The 22,628-nt window shown below is 38.8% G+C and overlaps 3 protein-coding genes and 1 pseudogene across 5 annotated transcripts; 3 read left to right on the plus strand and 1 right to left on the minus strand.

Moving 5' to 3' along the window:
- The first annotated feature begins 249 nt into the window (after window positions 1–249).
- LOC115627012 (RING-box protein 1A) lies at window positions 250–1,226 on the plus strand. The gene is made up of 3 exons (XM_030522533.1): window positions 250–408; window positions 507–534; window positions 648–1,226. The coding sequence occupies exons 1-3, from the start codon at window positions 328–330 to the stop codon at window positions 866–868; spliced, it is 330 nt and encodes a 109-aa protein (XP_030378393.1). The 5' UTR covers window positions 250–327; the 3' UTR covers window positions 869–1,226.
- Window positions 1,227–1,958: 732 nt separating this feature from the next.
- Window positions 1,959–13,469, minus strand: LOC115627010 (histone-lysine N-methyltransferase Suv4-20). 3 transcript variants are annotated; one of them, XM_030522532.1, is made up of 4 exons: window positions 12,581–13,469; window positions 9,508–10,264; window positions 7,202–8,954; window positions 1,959–3,657 (listed from the first exon to the last, which is right to left on the minus strand). In XM_030522532.1, the coding sequence occupies exons 2-4, from the start codon at window positions 10,249–10,251 to the stop codon at window positions 3,362–3,364; spliced, it is 2,793 nt and encodes a 930-aa protein (XP_030378392.1). In that variant the 5' UTR covers window positions 10,252–10,264; window positions 12,581–13,469; the 3' UTR covers window positions 1,959–3,361. The 3 variants fall into 3 exon arrangements, with proteins under 3 accessions (XP_030378392.1, XP_030378391.1, XP_030378390.1); XM_030522531.1 differs by lacking the exons at window positions 1,959–3,657; window positions 12,581–13,469 and adding an exon at window positions 11,366–11,485 and having other exon boundaries at window positions 4,431–8,954; XM_030522530.1 differs by lacking the exon at window positions 1,959–3,657 and having other exon boundaries at window positions 4,432–8,954.
- Window positions 13,470–13,754: 285 nt separating this feature from the next.
- LOC115626729 (S-phase kinase-associated protein 1) lies at window positions 13,755–15,033 on the plus strand. Its single transcript, XM_030522175.1, has 2 exons — window positions 13,755–13,996; window positions 14,317–15,033. The coding sequence occupies exon 2, from the start codon at window positions 14,331–14,333 to the stop codon at window positions 14,817–14,819; it is 489 nt and encodes a 162-aa protein (XP_030378035.1). The 5' UTR covers window positions 13,755–13,996; window positions 14,317–14,330; the 3' UTR covers window positions 14,820–15,033.
- Window positions 15,034–18,326: 3,293 nt separating this feature from the next.
- LOC115626850 lies at window positions 18,327–19,243 on the plus strand (annotated as a pseudogene).
- Window positions 19,244–22,628: the final 3,385 nt, after the last annotated feature.

The following is a 22,628-nucleotide window of genomic DNA, read 5'->3' on the forward strand; positions in this document are numbered from 1 at the left end:
TACTTTAAAGGCCTAGGCGCCCGACTTCGATTTTTGGACTGGTATAGAATAATTAGTTAAATAACACTGGAGAATACTGAAAGGAATTAAACGGATTTGTAACATAAATAAATGTACATAAATGAAAACTAGCTATGAGAAAATCGCAAAACCAACATAAAAACCGGAAAAATATCTTTTAATTTAATCGATACTTCTTCTACAAACTTATCGAATACACTTTGTCTTTCCCGACAGCCATTTTAATGTTTGTCATATGGAAAACTGAGTCTGTATTGTAAGCACAGAATCTAACAGCACATAAATTTTAAAAATTAAAAATATAGCATGATGGAAGTAGATGAAGAAGAATTCGAAGTGCCATCCTCCAGCAGCAAGGGTGAGAAGAAGCGCTTTGAAGTCAAAAAGGTATGCGGCATTTTTTTGCAAAGTTTTTTTCGCTTTGTCATTTTGCCAAGCCACACAGTTAAATTTAACATACATATTTACATTATTTCTTTTAACAGTGGAATGCTGTAGCGCTCTGGGCTTGGGGTAAGTTTATTTGCATTATAAATGGAAAACGAGGCATGCAAAAGTTGTGTTGTGTTTTCTTTGCTATTTCAACCATACTGACGCCATAAATTTATGCACAATCATGTTTCTAGATATTGTGGTTGACAATTGCGCCATTTGTCGCAATCATATAATGGATCTTTGCATCGAGTGTCAGGCCAATCAAGCGTCGGCCACCAGCGAGGAGTGCACTGTAGCCTGGGGCGTGTGCAACCACGCTTTCCATTTCCACTGCATTTCACGTTGGCTGAAGACACGCCAAGTGTGCCCATTGGACAATCGTGAATGGGATTTCCAGAAGTATGGACACTAAATGCGAATATCGTTCTAAACAGTTGTTGTACAGAATGTACATACGCTTATACATATTTCGTACAATCTACACAACACACGCCGGATGGATTTAGCACATATTTGATTTCATTTAATTAAACATCATACATAAAATTCGCGGCATCAGAAACATGAAGATATCTGATACACTTTATTTTCGTTCATTTCATACATCTGTCTTGTAGAATTAGGCCTTTGTTCTACTGAACAGTGATTAAAATCCTTAGCTTAGTGGAATAATGGTCGATATATGTATGTACCTCTTTATCATTGATCTAAATGCAAATAAAAGGCACTATGCGCATAACGACGTTTAAGCACATAAATGTGAAAGTTTATATTTTGTCATCATTTGTCTATATGATACATTCATGCACATTACATACTTATTGTATGTACATATATGTGCGTGCACCATTGCGTACAGGACTTTAAGTAATATTTGTCAATAAATATAAGTCTCCATTTAAGCTTGGTGCCCCATCGCGAATTAGCTTCAATCTTATAATATGTCAGATTTTATTAAATTATGGAGCTTAATTAGTAAGAGGCATGTAACAAACAAAAAACACTTCAAGTATTAAACTAAGCTGTTGAAAATTGTTGAAATTGTTGCGAATCTCGACCATAACAAAAAAAATCTGCAAATCGATAATCAGTTCAGCATTTACTAATAATAAGCCACTAATACTTGAAAATAAATTAGGATATAAAGCAATGATTTTTTCAGTTTGATCTTTAAAATTGAAATCTTTCAACTTTAAGCATATATGAGAATGTGGGTGGAGAAAAAGGTGTTTATGAAGCACATCCTTTAATGTGGAGCGTGCCAATTGAGATTAAAGTATCAACATAAAAAAGTGTGTGAAGGTGTCAAAGGAGTGAAGCAACACTTCAACATTCATTTAAAAGTAGAAATATAGCTTATTTTATTTAAAATAAGATTTATCGACGAATTAGTAAGATGAAGGCTAGTAAGGTTAGATAAGATTCAATATTTAATGCAAATCAAACGCATTAAGCTCCACAAACGACGTACCTTCAATCCGAAGCCGCCTACGGCTCACCGGCAAAAAGAAGAAATGAGAACAGAAGCATGCATTTAAAAACTAAATTGTTTAGTTTATTATGGATTTTTGCTGCTGATGCTGCTGTTGTTGTTGCTGTTGTGGCTTACAAAATAATACACAATAGTTACACAATAATGTATGCATTATATATAGATAGGTATAAGTATCCTTTATCGTATGCTACATTATGCCAAACTTAAATATAAATAAAGGTATTTTATAACAATAATAAACATATTTGCATTCTAATTATTTGAATTATTGTTGCTTAAAAAGAATGGGGCATTTTTTAAGTTCTGTATATGAAAGTATTTATGCTAAAACAACATGAAACTAAATGTTACATATGTGTGTATGTATGTAAATAAAATATTTAGGCATACGCAAAATTGCCGATTGTAATCGATTTGATAAGTAAATGAAGTGCAAATTGTTTAAGTAAATATAAATAGTACAATGTATATGTATGTATATATATGTATGTATATGGGGGGAGGGGGTACAGTAAACAACACAACAAACTTTAATAATTATAAACACTGCATTTCATAGGACTGTAATCAATTGACATATAAAATAAAATGCGTGCAAAATACAGAAACTCATTAACCGCACACACTGGCCAAAAAAAAAAAGATTGATAATTCATTTCCATATACATATCTATGTCTGTCTGTTTGTTTGTATGCATGTGTTGCAGCTTTTCTTTCGTTTCGTTTTAATATACATATTTTGATATTATTCTTTATTTATTAAACGGTCATACCTTTCCTCTTTTACTTGTTTATATACATGAATTGCATTTTAAATTTTGTGTTTTTGTTTGAGGCGTCGACTAAAATTTGTTGGAGGTTTTCATCTAGTAATTATATGTATAATTGTATACTCAATACTTACTATATAGAACTATGTAAATTGAGTTATATTTATGTATATAGTATCTATGTATGTATATTGCTATTAGTTGCTGCTTGCTATTGTTTGTTGTTGTTGGCCTTTTTGGATTAACGTGGTCGCTTCAATTTCGAGGCACGCGTTTAAAGTTCTTTTGCATCTCTTTGCATTTATTATTCATTTTATTTGTAATATGTTAATTTTATTTTAAAGGCGCCTAAGAACCGCTCCTAATTGCGCTACGTCTCTGTTTAGATGTATGTATATATTTATTTATTTGTGTGTGTGTGCATTTCATTTAGAATATTGTTTTACATTTCTTGTTTAACAGTTTTAAAATTTTGTATTACAATATGAAACGTTCCGATTCGACTCTCAAGGCCAATTACATTTGTCGTTTGTATGTATGTACGTATGTATTAACAAAATATACAAATAAAATGTTTGTTATTGTAGCTGTAGTTGTTGTTATTGATGTTCGTTGCCACTTTTTGCTGATGTTATGTCGGTTAGCTTGTGTTTATACTGTACATGATTCGTATGCGATTTATTTCTACTCTTAGCTTTTTAACTACCAAATTGCTTTGGATGCTCCTGCTGTTGGTGTTGTTGTCATAATTATTATTGTTGTTGTCGTCTTGCTTGACGCAATTACCATTATCATTATTATTAATTGTATTGTTATTGTTATGGATATTCATATTCATATTAGGCATATTTGCTAGACACATTTGCGCACTTCCTGCCTCTTCAACAATTTGCTTTACACTTGCTTTTTTGCTACACTTATGCTTTAAACATCCATCTGCAATGCAAGAGAGAAAGAAAGGAAAGTAAAGCATAAAGAAAGGTATAATGGAAATACATATTTTTGCAATTAACAAAGGTATCACTGTCCTACTTGTCCTGCCAATCCATTAAAGTTATTTAGGTCCACAATTGTTGGCTAAAATGTTTCGTGGGGTATATTTGCTTTTATGCGCAGGTCTGGGTCGTTTTGTATTTATTTGTTTTGTCCTGTATTCATAACAGTCGCTTTCCTAACAACCTTTGCATAACGCTACTTTGGGCTGGAACTTGATAGCCAATGGGTTCGGGTCACAATGGACATATTCATTGGAACATTGAAATTATGGAAATGGGACAGAAAAGTTTATACCCATGGATACGAAGATATTGAAAAGTTGTGCTTACATGAGTGCGGTGAATGCGTAAAGAAAATTTCGAAAACGCTATGTCGAAATTATATTAATAATAATAATTTTATTCGAAAATTTTGCTAAATTTTTATGCTATATTGCCAATTTCGTAGGAATATTTACAGAAGGCATCCGGAGACTAACGAGGCATACGATTTTAGTATTCCAAAATTGAAAAATTCATCCACCTCTCATGTAGACAAGCTAGAATCTATTGAACAGTTAATTGCCACTCTCACGCTTGTAAATATATAAAATCATATGGTTTAAAAGTAAATAAACTGTAACATTAGTACACGTAATCGGTAGAGAACATATATATAAAAAAAATTATATATATATATATATGCTTTATAGCTTAATTCTATGAACTATTTTCAAATGTATATATATATAATTATATATATAAATATATATAAATATATGTATATATATATTTATGTAAAAATAAAATAATTCAGATTTGCCCTTATACTTGGGAATTAAAATAATGCGGATTAGGACTTGAATCACCACTAAACATAGTACGGCTTAATTCATTTGAATTTCGAAATCATGTACAATTGAAGTGCAAATAATCACTAAATGAGGGATTTTTTTTCTATATACAATTCATTGAAGTGGCAAACTAAATTCGATTGTTTGCGCAGTGTGAGGAAAGTTGTATTATTAGTTTTATAATATTTTTGTTTGGGGTTGTTTGCAAAGGTTTATGTTGGTTAGTTAGTTGGTTGGTATAGTGGTCTGCAGCTGGGGCTGGGAGGCTTTTAAATTAGGCAACAGCAGGGGCAACGAACGGTGGTGTTGTTGTTGGCCATAAGAGTAGCAGCCCAAACAATTTGCATGGAGATCAGTCGTTCGTTGGTTATTTGTTATTGTGATGATGATTGTAATGATGGTGATGAAGCTGTTGTTGCTGGTAATGATTGATTGAAGTCGGGGGCTGTTCCATACTATCGAATTGTTGGGGCTGCTGCTGCTGGGTGGTTGTTGTCACTGTTGACTTCGCTTGCTGGAGATTGGCGAAGCTTGTGGGAGCAAGCAGTGCGCACGTTCCAAATGTATGCTTAGGCATTGTCAGAGCTTGAGGCAGAAAGGCGTGGCCAACACCGCCTCCAACTCCAACACTGCTATTAGTGGCTGTCGTCACTGAGGACGACGACGATGAGGAAGTGGATGATGTGATTATGCTGCTGCTCTCTGCTTGGCTACGCTTGGCAGGCACGGTGCTTATAGTCGTGCTCAGAGGCACATATTTTCTCAACTGTGTTGCCGCTCCTGGGGACTGATATTCCAAAATCTGGCTGCCGTATTTGCCGTTATAGCTGCCTAACAGACCGCTGCCATTGACCGGGGTCCACACATATTGCTGATGGCTGTTATACAGATATGATGATGACGAACTGCCTGAGGAGGCGGTTGTTGATGTGGGTGGTGACTTGGCACGTCCAAAGAATGCTGTCGAGGAACTAGTGCAGGCCGATTGAAATGAATTGCCGCTGTTGGATGATGTGCTGCTCGATGGCGTCGATGGATTTGATGATAAATGGGCGGGTTGGGATGTGGGTGATGAACAAGCAGCAGTATTAATGCCTTCCCCTTCTCCACCATCGCTACGTATTGTTGGCTCTGTAGTTGTTGTTGTTGTCGTGGCTGCTAATACTGCTGCTACCGAAGGTGAGGCGTCAATGGAGGATGCTGCCGATGAAGTGGTCTGCGATGAGGTGTTGACAGTCATGCTAGTGCCGCCCCCACTGGTTGTGCTTGCTGAGGAGGCATTAAAGGACTCATCGCTGGCACTGATGCCGCTGCTATTGAGCTCATCAATGCCACTGGCAGTTGTTGTTGTTGCTGATGCTGTTGTGGCTGTTGATGGTGGAATGTCTATAGTGTGCGTCTCATTGCCAAATATTAGTCGCAAACGTTTCTTCTGGGGCGTTCCATAGATGCTTAAAACCGACGACTGCACTGTTGGAGGAGGCGAGGGCGACACATCGAGCGCTGTGCGTCGACTGCGTCGCGTTCTTGATGTTATTTCAGTGAATTCGTTACTTCTGGGCTTTCGTCGCTGCTTCCTTCGATTCCCCACCATTTGCCGTTGGCTCTCCCTGCTTTGCTGCTGCTGCTGTTGTTGCAAATAGTGCATATATTGGCGATCTGTTTCACTCCCAACTCCATCCTCAGCTTCCTCCACGACATCTTCATCATCGTCATCTGCAGCAGCCTCAGCATCAGCATCAACATCGGCATCATCATCGTCATCATCATCGTTACCATGTTCGGAAATACCTTCCATGCGCAGTACTTCATACTCAATCGGCGTTTCCATGCCTGCACCGCTGCTGTTGGTGCTGTTGGTAGCGCTGCTGTTCAGATTATTGCTATCAGCGTTGGTTGCATTGGCCGCATTTGCATTGCCACTGCCATTGTGCAGTCCATGCTGGCCCTCGTCGCTAAGACTGGTGCCCAGCTCAATGACCTCATCGAGTATGGGCGAACGTTTCATGCGTAGCGTCAGCTTTAAGCGCCGCTCCGGCGTTTTCAGCAATGGTTCTACCTGGCTGCTTACTGATGTAGTCGCTGTCTGCTGAGTCTGTTGCTGCTGTTGTCGCTTTCTTTGCACTGCCGCACCGCCCATTGCTTCGCTGTGTATGTGCTCGGCGGCGATTAAAGCGGCCGCCCGTCTACTGCGTTTCTGCTTCGTGTGCTCCCCATGTGGTGGTTGTCTGCCACAGCCAGCGTGCTCGAAGCTGGCCATCAGGTTCTTTTTGTATGCCGGACTGCCGCTGCCACTTGTACTGCCTATTTTAAAGCCTCCGACCCCCGCTACTGTCTCCTGTACGTGTGTCTGTGCCCGTTGTTGTTGTTCGTCCTGCGTCTGCTGTGGTTGTTGTTGTTGAAGGTTGTCGAGAGCATCCCCTAGCGTCGCTGTTGCCACCGAGGACGTGGATGAGCATGTAAACGAGGGTGTGGGCGAACAGATTGATGGCTCAGGGTTGGGTGTGCTTGTTGCTGGCATCGCCATCTCTATCGCCTCTACCGTCGTTGTTACCACCTCACCGCACGTCTTCAGCTTGGCAGCATTCAGCTTACCACTAAATCTACCACTAAGATTATGCCTACTGCTATTATTACTATTATTATTATTACAATTTGTAATCGTTGCTTTGCTGTTGCTGCTATTGTTACAGTTGCTGTTGTTATTATGGGCAGTTGTAGTTGTTGTCACATCATTCTGATGTTGTTGCTTCTGCTGCTGCTGAAGCTGTAAGCGCACTGCGCTATTACGCGTTATACGTTTCTCCGGGGGCTGTTGCGGCTGCTGGTCATCACTTGATGGTGCGGGTGGTGCTACAGTGACAGTGCTTGCATTGCACAAATACGATTTGTTGGCCTGCTCTGCATCACTGCCCTCACTATCCGACATATATTTGTTACGGAGCTTGGACAGGTCCGCGATTTCATTGCCGTTATTGAGGCTATAGCCGCTGGATGCATTGCTGCTGTTACTGCTGCTAATGCCATTGCCACCGCCACCACCTTCACCACAGACGCTGCTGTTGCTGCTTGTGCTGCCACTGCTTTTGTCCTTTTGACTGGATGTCTTTCGTTCGCTGCGTCGCAAGTGCTTCTGATGCTGATGATGCAGTGCAGCAGCGACTGCCGCTGGTTTGCAACGTGGCACCAGGACCACCGCTGATTTGGCCACTACGGGCGCTGGTGTTACTGCCACTGCGGCTTTGACACTGGCACCATTGTATGATACCTCGTCCGTGGATGCAGTAGAGATGGTGCTGCTCGTGCTATTTACACGCATGGATTTTCGCAATGTGCTCGCCCTACCATTGACCTCGGTAGCATTAGGCGGTGGTTTTTGCATAGCCGTTGCAGTGGCCACTGCTGCGGTGGCATCGGCACCAGTGCTCGCATGATGCTGCTGATGGTGGTGGTGATGATGGTGATGATGAAACTGCTGCTGTTGCTGATACGCTGCATTGGCCATGATCATTTCAGCATCGTATTTTGTCATGCCCTTCTGACGCAACTCCTTCATGGTTAGTGGCGAGACCACAACGTTGGGCGGTTTTTTATCCATGAGCGCCACTGCAGCAACTGCAATACTGGCACCTGCCATTTGCAGATGATCCTTCTGACCTTTGTTATTGGTGCTGTTTGTGGTGATAATCGATCCACTTCCACCACCACCCCCACTGGCATTGCTGTCGGTGGTACCTGTCGAATCATTTGTGTTGCTGTTGCTGTTCGACGTGCTGTTTGTGCTGTTGGCACGACTCTTCATGCGATTAATGCGATTGTCTGTCTCACGCAGACGGTAGCCACCACCAGTGCAGGCTCCAACGACACCAGCGCCTACGCCCAGTCCCGAGCTCAGGCCTAACATTAGGCCTGTACCTCCATCCAGATGGCCACCATTGTGCTTGCCCGCAAAGGCACCCGTTCCACGTCTCTCACAGGTCTCGCACTCACAGTAGCGATTGCTATCGCCAAAGAAATCTTCGCCATAAAAGCACGTGATCTCCTCACCCACCTCGATGTCGCGCAACACTTTAACGCAGGCAGTGTCACGACCTGTCGCCAGGAATTTGCAATTGGCGCGACAATCGTGATTGATATAGGCGGCTGGTCCAAGCCACAGTTGGGCGCAGTTCTTGCGACAGCTGTACATGACGGAGAAATCGTTTTTTCCGGAATGCAACAGTGCCGCCTCCTCGGCCTCAGTCAGCTCGGCAATGCAGCCAACCAGACATTCAATTTTGTCGTTCTTGGACCAACGCTTAGTTGAGCTTATCTTCGCACCCCGCTGTTCTTCAAGTGAATAGCGATAACAGGCCTCAATGGCAAATCCACTATCCTTGTCAAAGACGCGTAGATAGCGCACGATCTGTAAAAAATGATTTGAGCTGATTTAAAAATGCATGGCTTAAAGTAGTAAACAAAATCAATGCTGTCGCACGATTTGATCAATGCCCCAACTATGGGACAGTAGGAACACCCAGTAACCGACAGTGACTAATAGCTAATAGTTAAGCGGTGACTATCATTGGCCAGTGATAAGATCATGAAGCTCAGTAAAATTGAAATTAAATATTAACCGAAATCAAATGTTTTCCATCCAATCCACTTAACAAAAATGTTTTCTTTTGTAACAGCTTTCTATAATTTATGTACATACATGTTCTGGAAAAAGTCCAGTTTCGTAAAAGAACATATCAGTCCCATAAAATTCTTCTTGCGTATATTGATATTCAATTTCAAAATTATTAAAATAACAAATGAATCTATATTTATTTTAATAATTTTTAAAAAGTTTTTCTTGGATATTTTACAAATCTGATACATGAAGATCTTTGATGATGTAATTAGTTTAAATTATCATTTTTTGCTATCGTTGTTTCATTTGATTTGTAGAGCAGTCGTAGAGCAGGTTTACTTACATGATCATGCAGCCGCTTTGTGGCAATCTTGTTTTTGTTCTTAAGATGACGCGGTATCCAGGGTCCATCGTAAATGCGCTGTATGGCCACATCGTAGTTCTGTGTCTGTATAAACTCATCCACAATGGCCTTCAGCTGTTGTGTGTCCACTTTAAGCGGTCGAAAGCGTATATTCATTTTGTGCGTCTGGAAACCCAGGTGGGGATCCAATATTAGCGATGTGGCCAAATCGTCATTTTCGGACAGCTCACGCGGCGACATGCCCGTCGATTGGGAGAGACGACTGACGGCGCTATTGGCAATGCTGCCGTTGCAACCGTTAAGCATGCCACTGTAACCAACAGAGCTGCCATATGACGATGATAATGATGATGAGGAGGCAGTTGTTCCTGTTGCTGACGAGGACGACACGCAATGCTGATGAGGCTGGTGGTTCGTCGGATGATGATGGTGGTGGTGTTGCTGTTGCTGATGTGGAGCGTGCGTAGCATTGTTTGCTGATGCATTGGAGGCGGTACTTGATGTTTTATGCGACATTGACGACGAAACCGTCGCCGCTGTTGCGGGTATAGCTGTCCCTCCTCCCGTTACCGTTGAGGAGGATACTGTTATTGAAGACGTTGCGCTGGTGGTGTTGATACTGCTATCGCTATTATTTATATTGCTGGGCGCGCTATTGTTGCCTCCGCTTGTAAATCTGCTGCCAGTTTCACTGCGTCGCGTATGATTCGAACCGACGACCATTCTGAGGTGCAGTCTGGAAATTAAAAATGGACGAGAACTCAATATTAAAATAACATTTGCCCAGCTCTCTTGCATTTTTTAAACAAAGGTCATAAAATATTTAATTTCATGCACTGTTGGCGTCGGAATAACGAAAATTAAACAGCTGTTCGCATTTATTGGCTGTTATTTTTCTCTTATCTGGCAACAGCTGCAAATGTGTGCAGCGTTGCCAAGCCGCAAGTGGGTGGCGTGGGAGAGCGATCAAATAAAACACTTGTAATGTGAGCCCGGCTAAATTAAATGAAAAGCGAGCTGTACACATACATATATAAATACATATGTAATTATACACCACCTAATCATTTTGAAAAAATAAACATTATATTATCTACTCGCTAATTTATTTCAAATAATTTGCGCTGCAGCAACCAACTAAATTTTTGTTTGTTAATGGCTTGAAGCACATGGCACGTAAAATGTAACCTCTTCAGCTTACACTGGGCTTGTCTCTTACATGAAAGTGAGCGAGATAGCAATAGGTTTGCACTCACATGGACTAGGACAAGACTTATACCCCTTCCCACAAATAACACAGACGCAGCAACAAAGCTCAATTGCTGATGATAAGCGCACCACATATTTTGGGGGTTGCATACCCACCCACACAAAAACGCAAATCAAGAGTCAAGAGAGGAGACACGCTAATCAGCTGTTTTTTGTGGTATGAGTAACAGAAAATTTGAGACTCTGTAAAACTCTTTTATTGCAATAGTAAAAATTCAAATTTGCGACTCTACAATGTGGGTGAAATTTTAAATAGTGCGATGAGCTTGATTTTAAGTTCCATAAATTTAGTTGCGGGTAGATTGCTTTCATAGAATACGGACAATAACACAAACATCAATGCGCATTCTCTTTCTCTCTGCTAGTACATACATATATACACACACACATGTGCGAAAAAATCAATTAACATGAAGCACATGTGTAATAAAAGCGTCGACGTCAACGTTGTCATATCGATCCACAAATGTGGAAATTTTCTTGGTCCAAGAATCGGCAGCAATTTGAGTACACACATACATACATGCTTTACACAACCAAATACACAATCATACATACATACACTTACAAAGCCAATAAGAATATTTAAAAAACGAACGCCTGGCTTGCGTCTGCATTTAGTATTATAATGCATTTAAATGTTGTGTAAAATAAAATCTAAAATCAAATGAAGAGCCATTTCACTATCGATTTGCGTGCGTTGCGCCCGTGTATTTGTATTTTTTTCGTGTTCCAACAATTGTGTGACTGAGAAGCTGCGCGGCTTGGCGGCGTTACAACAATGACTGACGGCAAGCACCGAGGTAGCGGCGGCGTCTGCGTTAGGGTTGTGGGTGTAGGTGAGAGGGTGTGAGTGGTAGCAGTGCGTGTGTATGAAAGTACCAGGCACTGCATACATAAGTGTACAATTTATTTGGATAGCAACGAGAAGTTGTAAACATTTAATGGACACCTAACTATTGGTAATTGCAACAACCACATGTATATACATACATATGTATATATATGTGTAAAATTGTTGTTGCTGGTCAATATTTCTGAATGAATCCTGATGTGCAAATTGTCCGGACAACCACGGGAGAGGCGACGAAAGCGGTGGAGGCACTCAGCTGTTTATAAAAGACACATGCACACACCAACAAACAATAAACACTCACTATGCTTTAATGCAGTGTTAACGAGAGAGATGTCAGTATGCACACACACAAACACAACATACAGACAGACTTACATATGAATAGCTTGTATATGCTTTAAAATGAAAACGAGTAGAGAGTACAAGATTGTTATTTTATAGAAAAATTAATAATGTTAAATATAAAAATGAATTGTGCAGAATAATTATTTATAATAAAATTGCTTTTGTAATTGGGACGTAATTAATTGTTGTTACACTTTGTCAGCAAGTGGCAGCGCCACAGCACATATACATACATAGATATAAAAAACCAACGAGTAGCACACAGCTGAAAATGTCAACAAAGAAAAAAGCAGACAGGGTTGTCATTAGGGAACTAAAATAAAAAAAAACTATGCAAATAATGCAAAAATCGTTGTGTAGCACATTACTTGGCCTTAATTGTTTACCACTTATACATACACATGTACATGACAGCTGCGTAGTGGAAGCAATTGTTATAGCTTTGTGAATAGCACAGAAAACACACATCGTAATGTAAAATGCCAACCCTATGCCTTGTTACATTGGTCGCTCACGGAAGATGGCGTCGCCCATGCATTAAACATTAAAAAAATTTTTTTTTCAGCCCGAGTAATGTTTTACCTTAAGTAAAATATTCACTAATCCTTGCGCGCTTGTCTCCTTGTTCCTCGACTGTTGTTCTTGGCGGTGCTTTGTCGACGTCGTCCAGCAGAGACAGAGAAGACATGCATACACAAAACCAATACATACATGCATACAAGTCGTTCAGGGCTTGATTATTTCGAGTTTAGGTCGCTGTTGTTGCTGTTGTTCTTCTATCCCAATAACGCAATAGGCAGCCGTAGAACAAATCGTACTTTGATTTCGATCTGGTTTATTTATTTTGGCTAATAACAGCGCATTTCTACTCAAAACGATACATTTGATTCCATTGGATTAAAGTGTGCGTCTAGGACGGCTCTGCTGAATGAGTCGGAGTCGTTGTCGCCGCCGTTGTGTTTGTTGAGGACGCGGATGAGGCATTTCATTTTTATGCTGTATTTTTCCCTAATCTTAAAAGTTGCTGTCGGCGCCCGGTGTCCCCCTCGCGAATGCCGTGTCTAGCTTTTGCTACTGGCGTTTCTGTTGGTGCTGCTGCTGCCCGATACAAACGTACACACACAACCGCACACAGCACCACATTTATGTGTACAACACGCATACATATACAACATATGTAGATACATATATTCCTTCGCAACGGCGACGTCGAGCGTGCGGATGTATGTGTGCCTGTATGCCTTCTTTTTTTCTTCTACTTTGCCTTTTTATTACTTTTATTTTTTCATTGGTCTACCAATTTTGTTCCTTAATTTAACGCGACGTCCCATTTTGCAGCGTACACATGCCTATTTAATTATTCTTAACATTATTTAAATTAATGCAATTTACAATATAGTGTTGTTTCAGTTAAGAAAAAAACACGCACACGCACACAACGATTTAAATGAATTTTTATATACTTTTCCGCGTTACAATTCTCCGCGATTTCGAACAAGCATTTATGCACGGCCATCGGCCGTCGGCACGGGGTAAAACAAGAGTGCGCTAGCTATACGTCATATATATGTAAAATGTATATAGTTGTCTCGTTTACATACTCGTATTTGTGCAAAGAATGCTGCCCACCTGCTTATATTTTGATTGGAGCAGGCATGCACTTTGCCTTCTTTATTTGGTTCTATGTTCATTTTCATTTAAATAAAAAAGTTATACCTTTCACAATAGTGAAAATTTCATTAAATCACATGCATGGCAAAATAAAAAGAAATTTGTGGTTACTTAAAGTCCGAACAGGAGCCGCCTGAAAAATATCAGTTGGCAGTGCCATATCGACATTGAATTATCGATAATTTCATGCAGTGCATCGTTTCGGTTCACCTTACCATATACCATCCATCCATTACTCATTATTCGGTTCAGTTCAGCTATTGACAACGGGGTTGAAAAAATTTCAAGTCTTCTAGAAGTTTTGTAATTTCTTTGAAAATAAACAAGGTAAGTAACACTGCATTCACAATTTGCAAAAGCCAACTAAACTTGTGTGTAGTGGTCTGATAAACGCTACTCAAATATAGAATTGCCATAATTTTGTTACGACGCCATAGTGGCGTCCACACATGTAATCTAGCTGTTATTTATATTATTTGTGTGCGCGCAGATGTCCATACTTCATTTTGTGTACATACAAAGGAGCATTCACATACATGCATACACATGTTTATATGTGCAGACACACGCACATAAGTGCTTAAATTGGCGTCGATTCGCGAAATGTACATATTCACTATATATTACTTTTTTTATCGAATCCTCAGAACCCTTCTATAAGATGCCTAACATCAAGTTGCAGTCTTCGGACGAAGAAATCTTTGACACCGACATCCAGATTGCCAAGTGCTCGGGTACTATCAAAACCATGTTGGAGGATTGCGGTATGGAGGACGACGACAATGCCGTGGTGCCATTGCCTAACGTAAATTCGACTATTTTGCGTAAGGTTCTCACCTGGGCTAACTACCACAAAGACGACCCACAGCCCAGTGAGGATGATGAGAACAAGGAGAAACGCACCGACGACATTTCGTCTTGGGATGCCGATTTTCTTAAAGTCGATCAAGGAACACTCTTCGAATTGATCTTGGCTGCAAACTACTTGGATATTAAAGGGTTACTCGAGTTGACCTGCAAGACTGTGGCCAATATGATAAAAGGAAAGACTCCCGAGGAGATCCGCAAGACCTTTAACATCAAAAAGGACTTCACTCCGGCAGAGGAGGAGCAGGTTCGCAAGGAAAATGAATGGTGTGAGGAGAAGTAAAGAGGCAACAAATCATGCGTTCGGGGTTTGCCGTCTGACCTCCGGCTGAGCATGATGTTAGTAATTAATTTTAAATTTAAAATCCAATATTTTTCGTATAATGTCCTCATTTATGTATTAAAAAAGATGAAATTTACTTATGCATAACAATATGAAACAAATAATTACAAAATGGAAAAAAACAGAAAGCAAAAATCGGCAACAAAATTCTATAGATTTTACTGGTGTTTTGATTATTTTCAATCACAAAATTAACAGGAAAAACGGGCATGATGAGGAAGAACCTCATATACTATCGCTGATATTGTTAGTGCATTATTTTTCCCAGGCTGATAACCAAAGTTCTGTCTCAAATATACAGTTGCAGCTCTATCGCTCAGCCTGTATTAATATTTCTCCCTTTATTATTTCTTTTGACATGAGCTGCGTCTAAATTTCTATTCACCAAAAAATGTGAAATGGGGTTGTGTCGGTTTAGATGAACATCGAATTCATTGACGCTATCTTGAATTCGCACAATATAAGAAATTGAAAGACAACTAAGTGGCAGCATGTTGCGTAAGAGCTGCCATGCCGTCAACCGAATGCCATCTAGCGGTTTAAGTAAATAGTTGCCGTACCAATAAATTGAGATCGCCTTGAAACGGTTCGTGGTGAGTTATAAAAGCCACCTAGTGGCTTGTAAGAATTAAACTCAAAAAGAATGACTCAATGAGTTTGAGTGTAGATTTGCCGGTATTGAGTGCGTTTCATTCGTCTCGATGTATAAAATAGTATGTAAAAAACTTTTGTTAGTAGCATTTAATTTAAATCACAATGTTTAATTAAAGGTGGCTGAAAAAAAATGCTCATTTACCTTTCCAGCTTCAATGATTTAGAGAAAAAGCTGGTATTCAGGCGCTCACGCTTTTTCAGCTAATTCAGCAAAGTTACAAGGCAAATTTAATGTTTGTATGGATGTATGTATATACATATGTACATACATATGTATTTATGTATGCATGTCCTTTAGATATGTATGTGACAGTCATTGACTAGTGTGCTAATTGAATTTTCGCAGAAGCTATCAGCATAAGATCGTCTACCGTGTGTGTTTTTGAGTGTCGCGCACTTTGGCAACCGGGGACTTCAGCAGCAGCAACAACAACAACAAGAACCACAAGTGACAGCCATGGAGAGCAGCCAAAGCGCCATCTTGAAGCATCACCACTTGTGAGAAAAACAAAACGAAGCAAAAATTGCTGCAAGGACGACTGCTCATACCCACAAACTAATTAGTTTTTGGTGCTGCAGCTCTTTACGAAGGGCGTGCACAACTATTTACTACAAATAAACATCAAAATCATACAAACAGCTAAATTATGAAGTATACATACATAATGACTAGCGTAATAACTTAAATGTAATCTTGTACTTGTAACGCTACGATAAGTTAATTAATGAATAAAAAATAAATAAATAAATGCTCACATATGCACACTTACCAGAAAAACTATACCATAAGATTATGCCTCCAGTGATATCAGCAGTTAATAAATGAAGTGAAGTAAATGGATTTAGCTAAACATTTCGTAAAAGAGCCTCCAACAGTGTCATTTTAACTGATAACTGGTAGTTCTGCATTTTTTTAATTAATGGCCGTTAATTTTTTATAGAAATATAACGGATTGGGGCTCGATTTATCAAACCTCTCATAATGTTATTTATTTATTTATAAGCCTTATCCTAGCGTCACAAGTATTGGATTACTTTTAAATATTACGCTAGTCATTACAAATTTAATTATATTGAGCTTATTACCTTATGTCATGTTTGTTGAATCCATTGTGAACGATAATTGTTACCTGAACATCTTTCGAGTAAATTTGCAAAAAACTGCCACGAAATTGGGGCTTGGTGCCAGCAGGATAACGATCCAAAACATACAGCCCACAATTTGATGCTTTCGCTGCTTTATAATACCAAAAATCAACTGAATTACCACCGCAACTACTAGACCTGATCTCAAATAAACATCTTTGTGATTTTCTCCTTTACAATATTAAATCGAAGAAAATGCTGAAAAAGATCCTGTGGACTGGAATGGACCACAATAACGCCTGGTGATCTACCAAAATTAGCCCAATCAATTCCAAAATGATAAATACGGGTTGTTAAGCACAAAAGGTACAAATTTTTAAATTATTATTAACAAAAAACTGTTTTCGGTACTTCCTAGTATTTTGTACGCATATATTTCTTGTTGAAAGCCCGCCCTTTTTCTACATTTTTGGTTGTACTAAAGTTAGTTAATGACTTAGATGAATAAAAGATGTATCAAAACAAAGCTAATAAAGCGTTTTATTAATAATAAAAGGAACCGTGGCGATATCTGCACTATATCGTCTATTTCTAGATCGACAAAGTTAGTCGTTGGATGGATGTAACTGGATGTCCATCGATGTCTCTTTATAAAAAATCAATGCATGGTTGATGCATCGCAAAAAAACAACGATGCATCAAAGTTTTAAAAAAAATGAACTTTCCATAGAAAAAGAGGCTCATATTAGGGAGAAAATCAACAGAGTTGTTTTAAATCAAAAATGTTTAAGTATCTAAAGAAGCTGTCATAGTTGTATTTAACTTCATGTTATTAACCAATCGTAATCCTGACTTTTGATGAACTTGTATGGTTTACTTAAATATGAACTTGTTATCTTCAGCTTCAAAAACAAATCGATCCGACGCTTTGCAGTTACGCATTTTAAGCATATTAATTAAATAAAATAAAGATAAATTTCTAAGCAATTTAAAATATATATAACAAAATACACATATGGAAAAAAAATTAAAAGCCATCCAAACAAATGTGACCGTCCAACAAAACATGAAAAATTTTTGATGCTTGGGCAAGAAAAAAAAATCATCGTCCCCGCGCTATATCAATATTTTCATACATCCCTAGTCGGCAGACTAATTTTTTCCATGAGTCGATCATGGCTGCAAAATTCGTGTATCGGTTGGATCGATAACTCACGACATAGTGTGAATTATTTCAGCTTATCAAGGACATACGCAGAGACGATAAAATAGGATACAAATTATTGACAAAGTGAAGGAAATGTAGCAGTGCTATGTTTTGGACTAACAAACTATTTTAAAAAAGCAGAGGCATATCCATTTACAATTACAATTTACAAAAATTACAGGAGAGAGAGAGAGAGAGAGGGAGAATTCTTAATTTTTTAGCTTGCAATACCAATATTGTGTTGTTCTGCATTAATATTTTTTTTAAATTGATATTTCATCATCTGGAGCTGTGAAATCCACTTGCAAGAGGTTTGCAGAGTCATCATTATATTCCCCTTACAAAGGATCATCATTTGTATTTGTATGAGATCCGACGATTCTGAAGCGATCAGCGTGCGAAGGTTTTATCTACAAAGTTTAAATATTCATTCGTCATTTGTTGTGGAACACTAATATCTGACCATCACAGCATCCATTGACTTAACTGTCTAGACATTTCCTTTCGCTATTCATCCAACTGATGAACATTTTGTGAAATATATTGAGGAATTTCTTAGAAAATCATTAAAGGTGAGTTATCTTGTTATAGCTGAAGCACAGCTGACATTATAGTTGCCCGAATCAGAACATTAAACTGGATTTTCAAACCGCTCACGTCCCCATATTTCGTTACGTTTTCTCGAAATCTAGTCCGCAAATCTTTCTAGATATTTATTAATTGGCGTATATAGATAAAGATAACATACTATATACTCATATTGTTATTTAATTGAAGATGCCGCAAATCCTTCTCGAGTCCTCTGATGGCGAAATCTTCCCAGTGGAGGAAAACTTTGCCAAGTTCTCGGGCATCTTCAAAACCATGTTGATGAATTGTAGTAACGAAGATGAAATAGTGCCATTGCCAAAAGTGCACTCGTCAATATTGCGTAAAATTCTCATTTGGGCCGACTACCATAAGAACGATCCGGAGCCCAATGATGATGAAGAAGACTTGCAGAGGCGCACAGACGACATTCCGGAATGGGATGTTGAGTTTCTCAAAGTCGATCAGGCCACGCTCTTTGGACTGCTTGTGGCAGCCAACTACTTGGACATCAAGGAGTTGCTCAAATTAGTCTGCAAGACTGTGGCCAATATGATCAAGGGAAAGAACTCTGAGGAGATTCGCCATATTTTTCACATCAAGAATGATTTGCCTAGAGCCGAGGACCAGGAACAAGATCGTGCGGAATAAGCAGAACTAAGACCTGCTTCCATTTTCAGTCGGACGGGTACACATCGGAGCTTGCCGTCGACTCTCTAATGAGGCGATATTCTCCACGCCTATACGAACATTAGAAAACATAATTCATCAATTACCAAATAATGTTCTTTTTAATCTACTTGTATGACAAATAAACGAAGCATGTAGAATGGGCTCTAAATCAACAAAAATAATATTGTGTAATCGGTTATTTTGAAAACAAATTGTTGGTAAACGGGTCCACCAAGTAAAGCTCGAAATCTTTGCTTACAGTTCTTCTAATTTGGACTCCCTCTCAATTTATTCTTACGGGTTAATGGTCCCCACTGTAGGTGTTTGGAAATTTGTGCAAAATCAACCGAGAACATAGTACAATACGTCTTTAAAAAACAATAGAATTGTTTTTGTGCTCTGTACATGAAACAACCGTACAACCGTAACGCCGTTCGTATATTCATCTACTACAAGTATATCTCGAAGACTATAAGACCTAGGGACACAAAATGTTAGTCCAAGATGCCTTATATGAATACGCAGCATATATGTATGTATTTCGGAATTTTCCAAGGAGGTAAATCAGTCAATCCTATTTTTATACCCTGTACCCGTAGGGTAAAAAGGGTATATTAGGTATGTGCAAAGTATGTAACATGCAGAAGGAAGCATCTCCGACCCCATAAAGTATATATATTCTGAATCAGCATGACGAGAGAAATCGATCTAGACATGTCCATCCGTCTGTCCGTCCGTCTGTCCGTCTGGATGAACGCAAGGATCTCAGAAACTATAAAAGCTGGAATAACCAAAGTTAGCGTCCAGATTCTCCTAGGTCCGAGAAAGGACGAGTTTATTTTATTTTTTGGAATTTTCCCCCCCTTCCCCCGCTACAGAATTTCGTCAATAGCGTCCACATTTCAAATGCTACTTAAACCACATAATTTATATATAATTGTCTACTGTTGTTCAAAATTTTATTCAATTCGGTCAATTCTAAGAAAAGTTATTAGCGAAACAAATTCTCGCCAGTACAACCTCCCCATACTGCAGCAACAAGTTCGCTCTTCTTCTTCCTCTTTTTGCTGCTGCTATGGGCGCATATAACTCAGTGACGGAAGTTTACCTGGGTACAGGGTATTACACTGTCGGGCTTGCTCGACTGTAGCGTTCTCTCTTGTTTTTTTTCAATTTCGTTACATTTTTCCATTAAAAAATTTTTTTTTTTAATTTCAATAAATATGCTACACATATGTACAGAGTATTTCAAAGTCGGGGCACCCTTCTTTATCTTTTCCAGTTGTTTGTATTGAGTCTGCTTTTAAGTCTATCAAAATATCATAAATATATATCTCTGTTTTTGAAAACCTCTCAAAATAGGTATGCATTATAGAAGAACGTTGAATAAAGAGGGCTCCGATCAAGTTATATCCAAATTGAAAGTGACGTCAAGGGTACATAGTTTTCAATAAGTTTCTCATTCGTTTATTCATTTTCTCGTTCTTTGGCAAGCCCAGTCTATTAGGTAAGAGCCAATCATGATTCTATTAGGCTTGGATGAATGATTCCCGCCTCAACAACAATAGCAGAAATGAGCAAAAATAAAACTGCGAAACGCACGCATCAAAAATGATGATGATATTAATAGAAAAAGTTAATTGAAGAGTTAAATAACGCGAGTGAGATAGAGAGAGAGAGAGAGAGAGAGAGTGAAAGCGGGTGAGTGGGAGGGGAATCGTTGAATCCTTTCGCTGGTCTCACTTCATAGCTGCAACCAAACAAAGGCCAATAAATTTTGCTTCTTCGTTTTCTTTTCAATTACCATACAGACATACATACATTTTTACGTACAAACATACAGGCAGACAAACACAAATGAAGAATACAAAGTTTTACCTACGATACACCGAATTTTGTATGATCTTTTATTTGCGATTTTAAAATTTTTAAAATTACTTTATGTTTAGAGGTTCCTCTGGGAATTAATTAAGCTAATTAATTACATAGGATCGATTAACCATTTCTTATTTAAGAATTTATTTATATGAACTAGAAAATGCCAAGAATATTATTTTGTCAAACTTCATAACAGAAGGGTATATGGATTTACACACAAGAGCTTAGTGTACGTATCATAAGTTTTGGACTAACCACTATAATCGCACATTTATTTATTTTATTTGATTTTATTTTTTAAATGTTATTTATTTTATTTTATCGACAAACAGAGCTGTCAGCGCGAACAAAAGTAAAACAATATATACTAGATAAAACTAAAGAAAAATTGAAATTATTAAATAATAAAAGATAGAATATAATTAAAAATTAAGGTGTAGAATCACTGACCCGTTTAGGGAAGGATTATTAGCCAGCCCGGCAAGCTATGCCGTGGCAGTGGTGATCAGTGATGCTGCCGGAGGTAGCTGAAAATAGAAGAACATGTACGTTTGTATGTATGAACGACTGTTCGTCTGTATGAACGTAAATATCTCTAAAGCCATGACGGCTTGAAGCGCAAGATTTGGCAGTTGAACTTAAATTATTCATGTAAACACCAAAATTATTACAAACCCATAATATAGGTCGTGTACAAATCACAATCTTAGCGAATACATTTTTTCGTGTAGTACGATTTCAACGATATCGTAATAAATACTCGTATTTAGAAGTTTTCCTTCAAATTGTCAAATTATAACACAGGTGCTCTTTATTATATATTTTTTTATTGAATATTGAATAGGATTCCACCAGCATGGGTGAAAGGAACGGCTTCAGTTGCGGGTTTCCAGAGCGGCTCAATCAACTTGATGGCAAAGGCGAAACGCCCTGGCAAGAGTGAATGCATAAAAAAGAACAAATAATGTTGAATGTGGGAGGCCTGTCCTGTGGACTAGGCCGTCCAGTTGAGGTGCGAGGGGGTGGCACAAAGTGCTTTGTAAGACGCATAAAAAAGGGTTTTTTTTTTGTGCTTCAATTGCTTTTGGGGCTGCCAAGGAGTAATTAGTATGCATTTCCGTTGCACAGCCAAAGCAAACTGTGCATGTGTATGGTGTATGGGTGTGTGTGTGTGTCTGTCTATATATATATATATATATATATATATATGTGTGTGTGAGTGTGTGTGTGTGCACAACATTTGCTTTTCCACTTCGTTTGCGACAATCAAATAAAACAAAAGGAAAGTATGGTAAAGGAACTGGAACTGGAGGTCGCCTCGCAAATGCATTTACACCAAACTCTCAACATCCAGCTCTCTCATCACCTGGCCGTTATCTGAGGCCGAGCAGCAGCCACTCGAGTGTAGCCATTTTCCCTGAAACGTGACATTGAATTCAAGCGCTGTTTTCTCCTCGCCCCTACCCCCTACACCCTCCACCCCACTCATCCAACCGGCAAACTGACGCCCATGCTAATCTTTGTGTAATTAAGGCTGTCACTCATTCAACCATGTGCTTTTCATTCATTTTTCAGCTCGCCATCTTATGCCACTCACGCATACGCATACACACTTACACACGCACACATACAAGTACATACATACATGCATGCATATATGAATG

Source organism: Scaptodrosophila lebanonensis, unplaced genomic scaffold (assembly GCF_003285725.1).
Source record: "Scaptodrosophila lebanonensis strain 11010-0011.00,11010-0021.00 unplaced genomic scaffold, SlebRS2 tig00000089-arrow-pilon, whole genome shotgun sequence".
NCBI classification, from domain to species: Eukaryota; Metazoa; Arthropoda; class Insecta; order Diptera; family Drosophilidae; genus Scaptodrosophila; species Scaptodrosophila lebanonensis.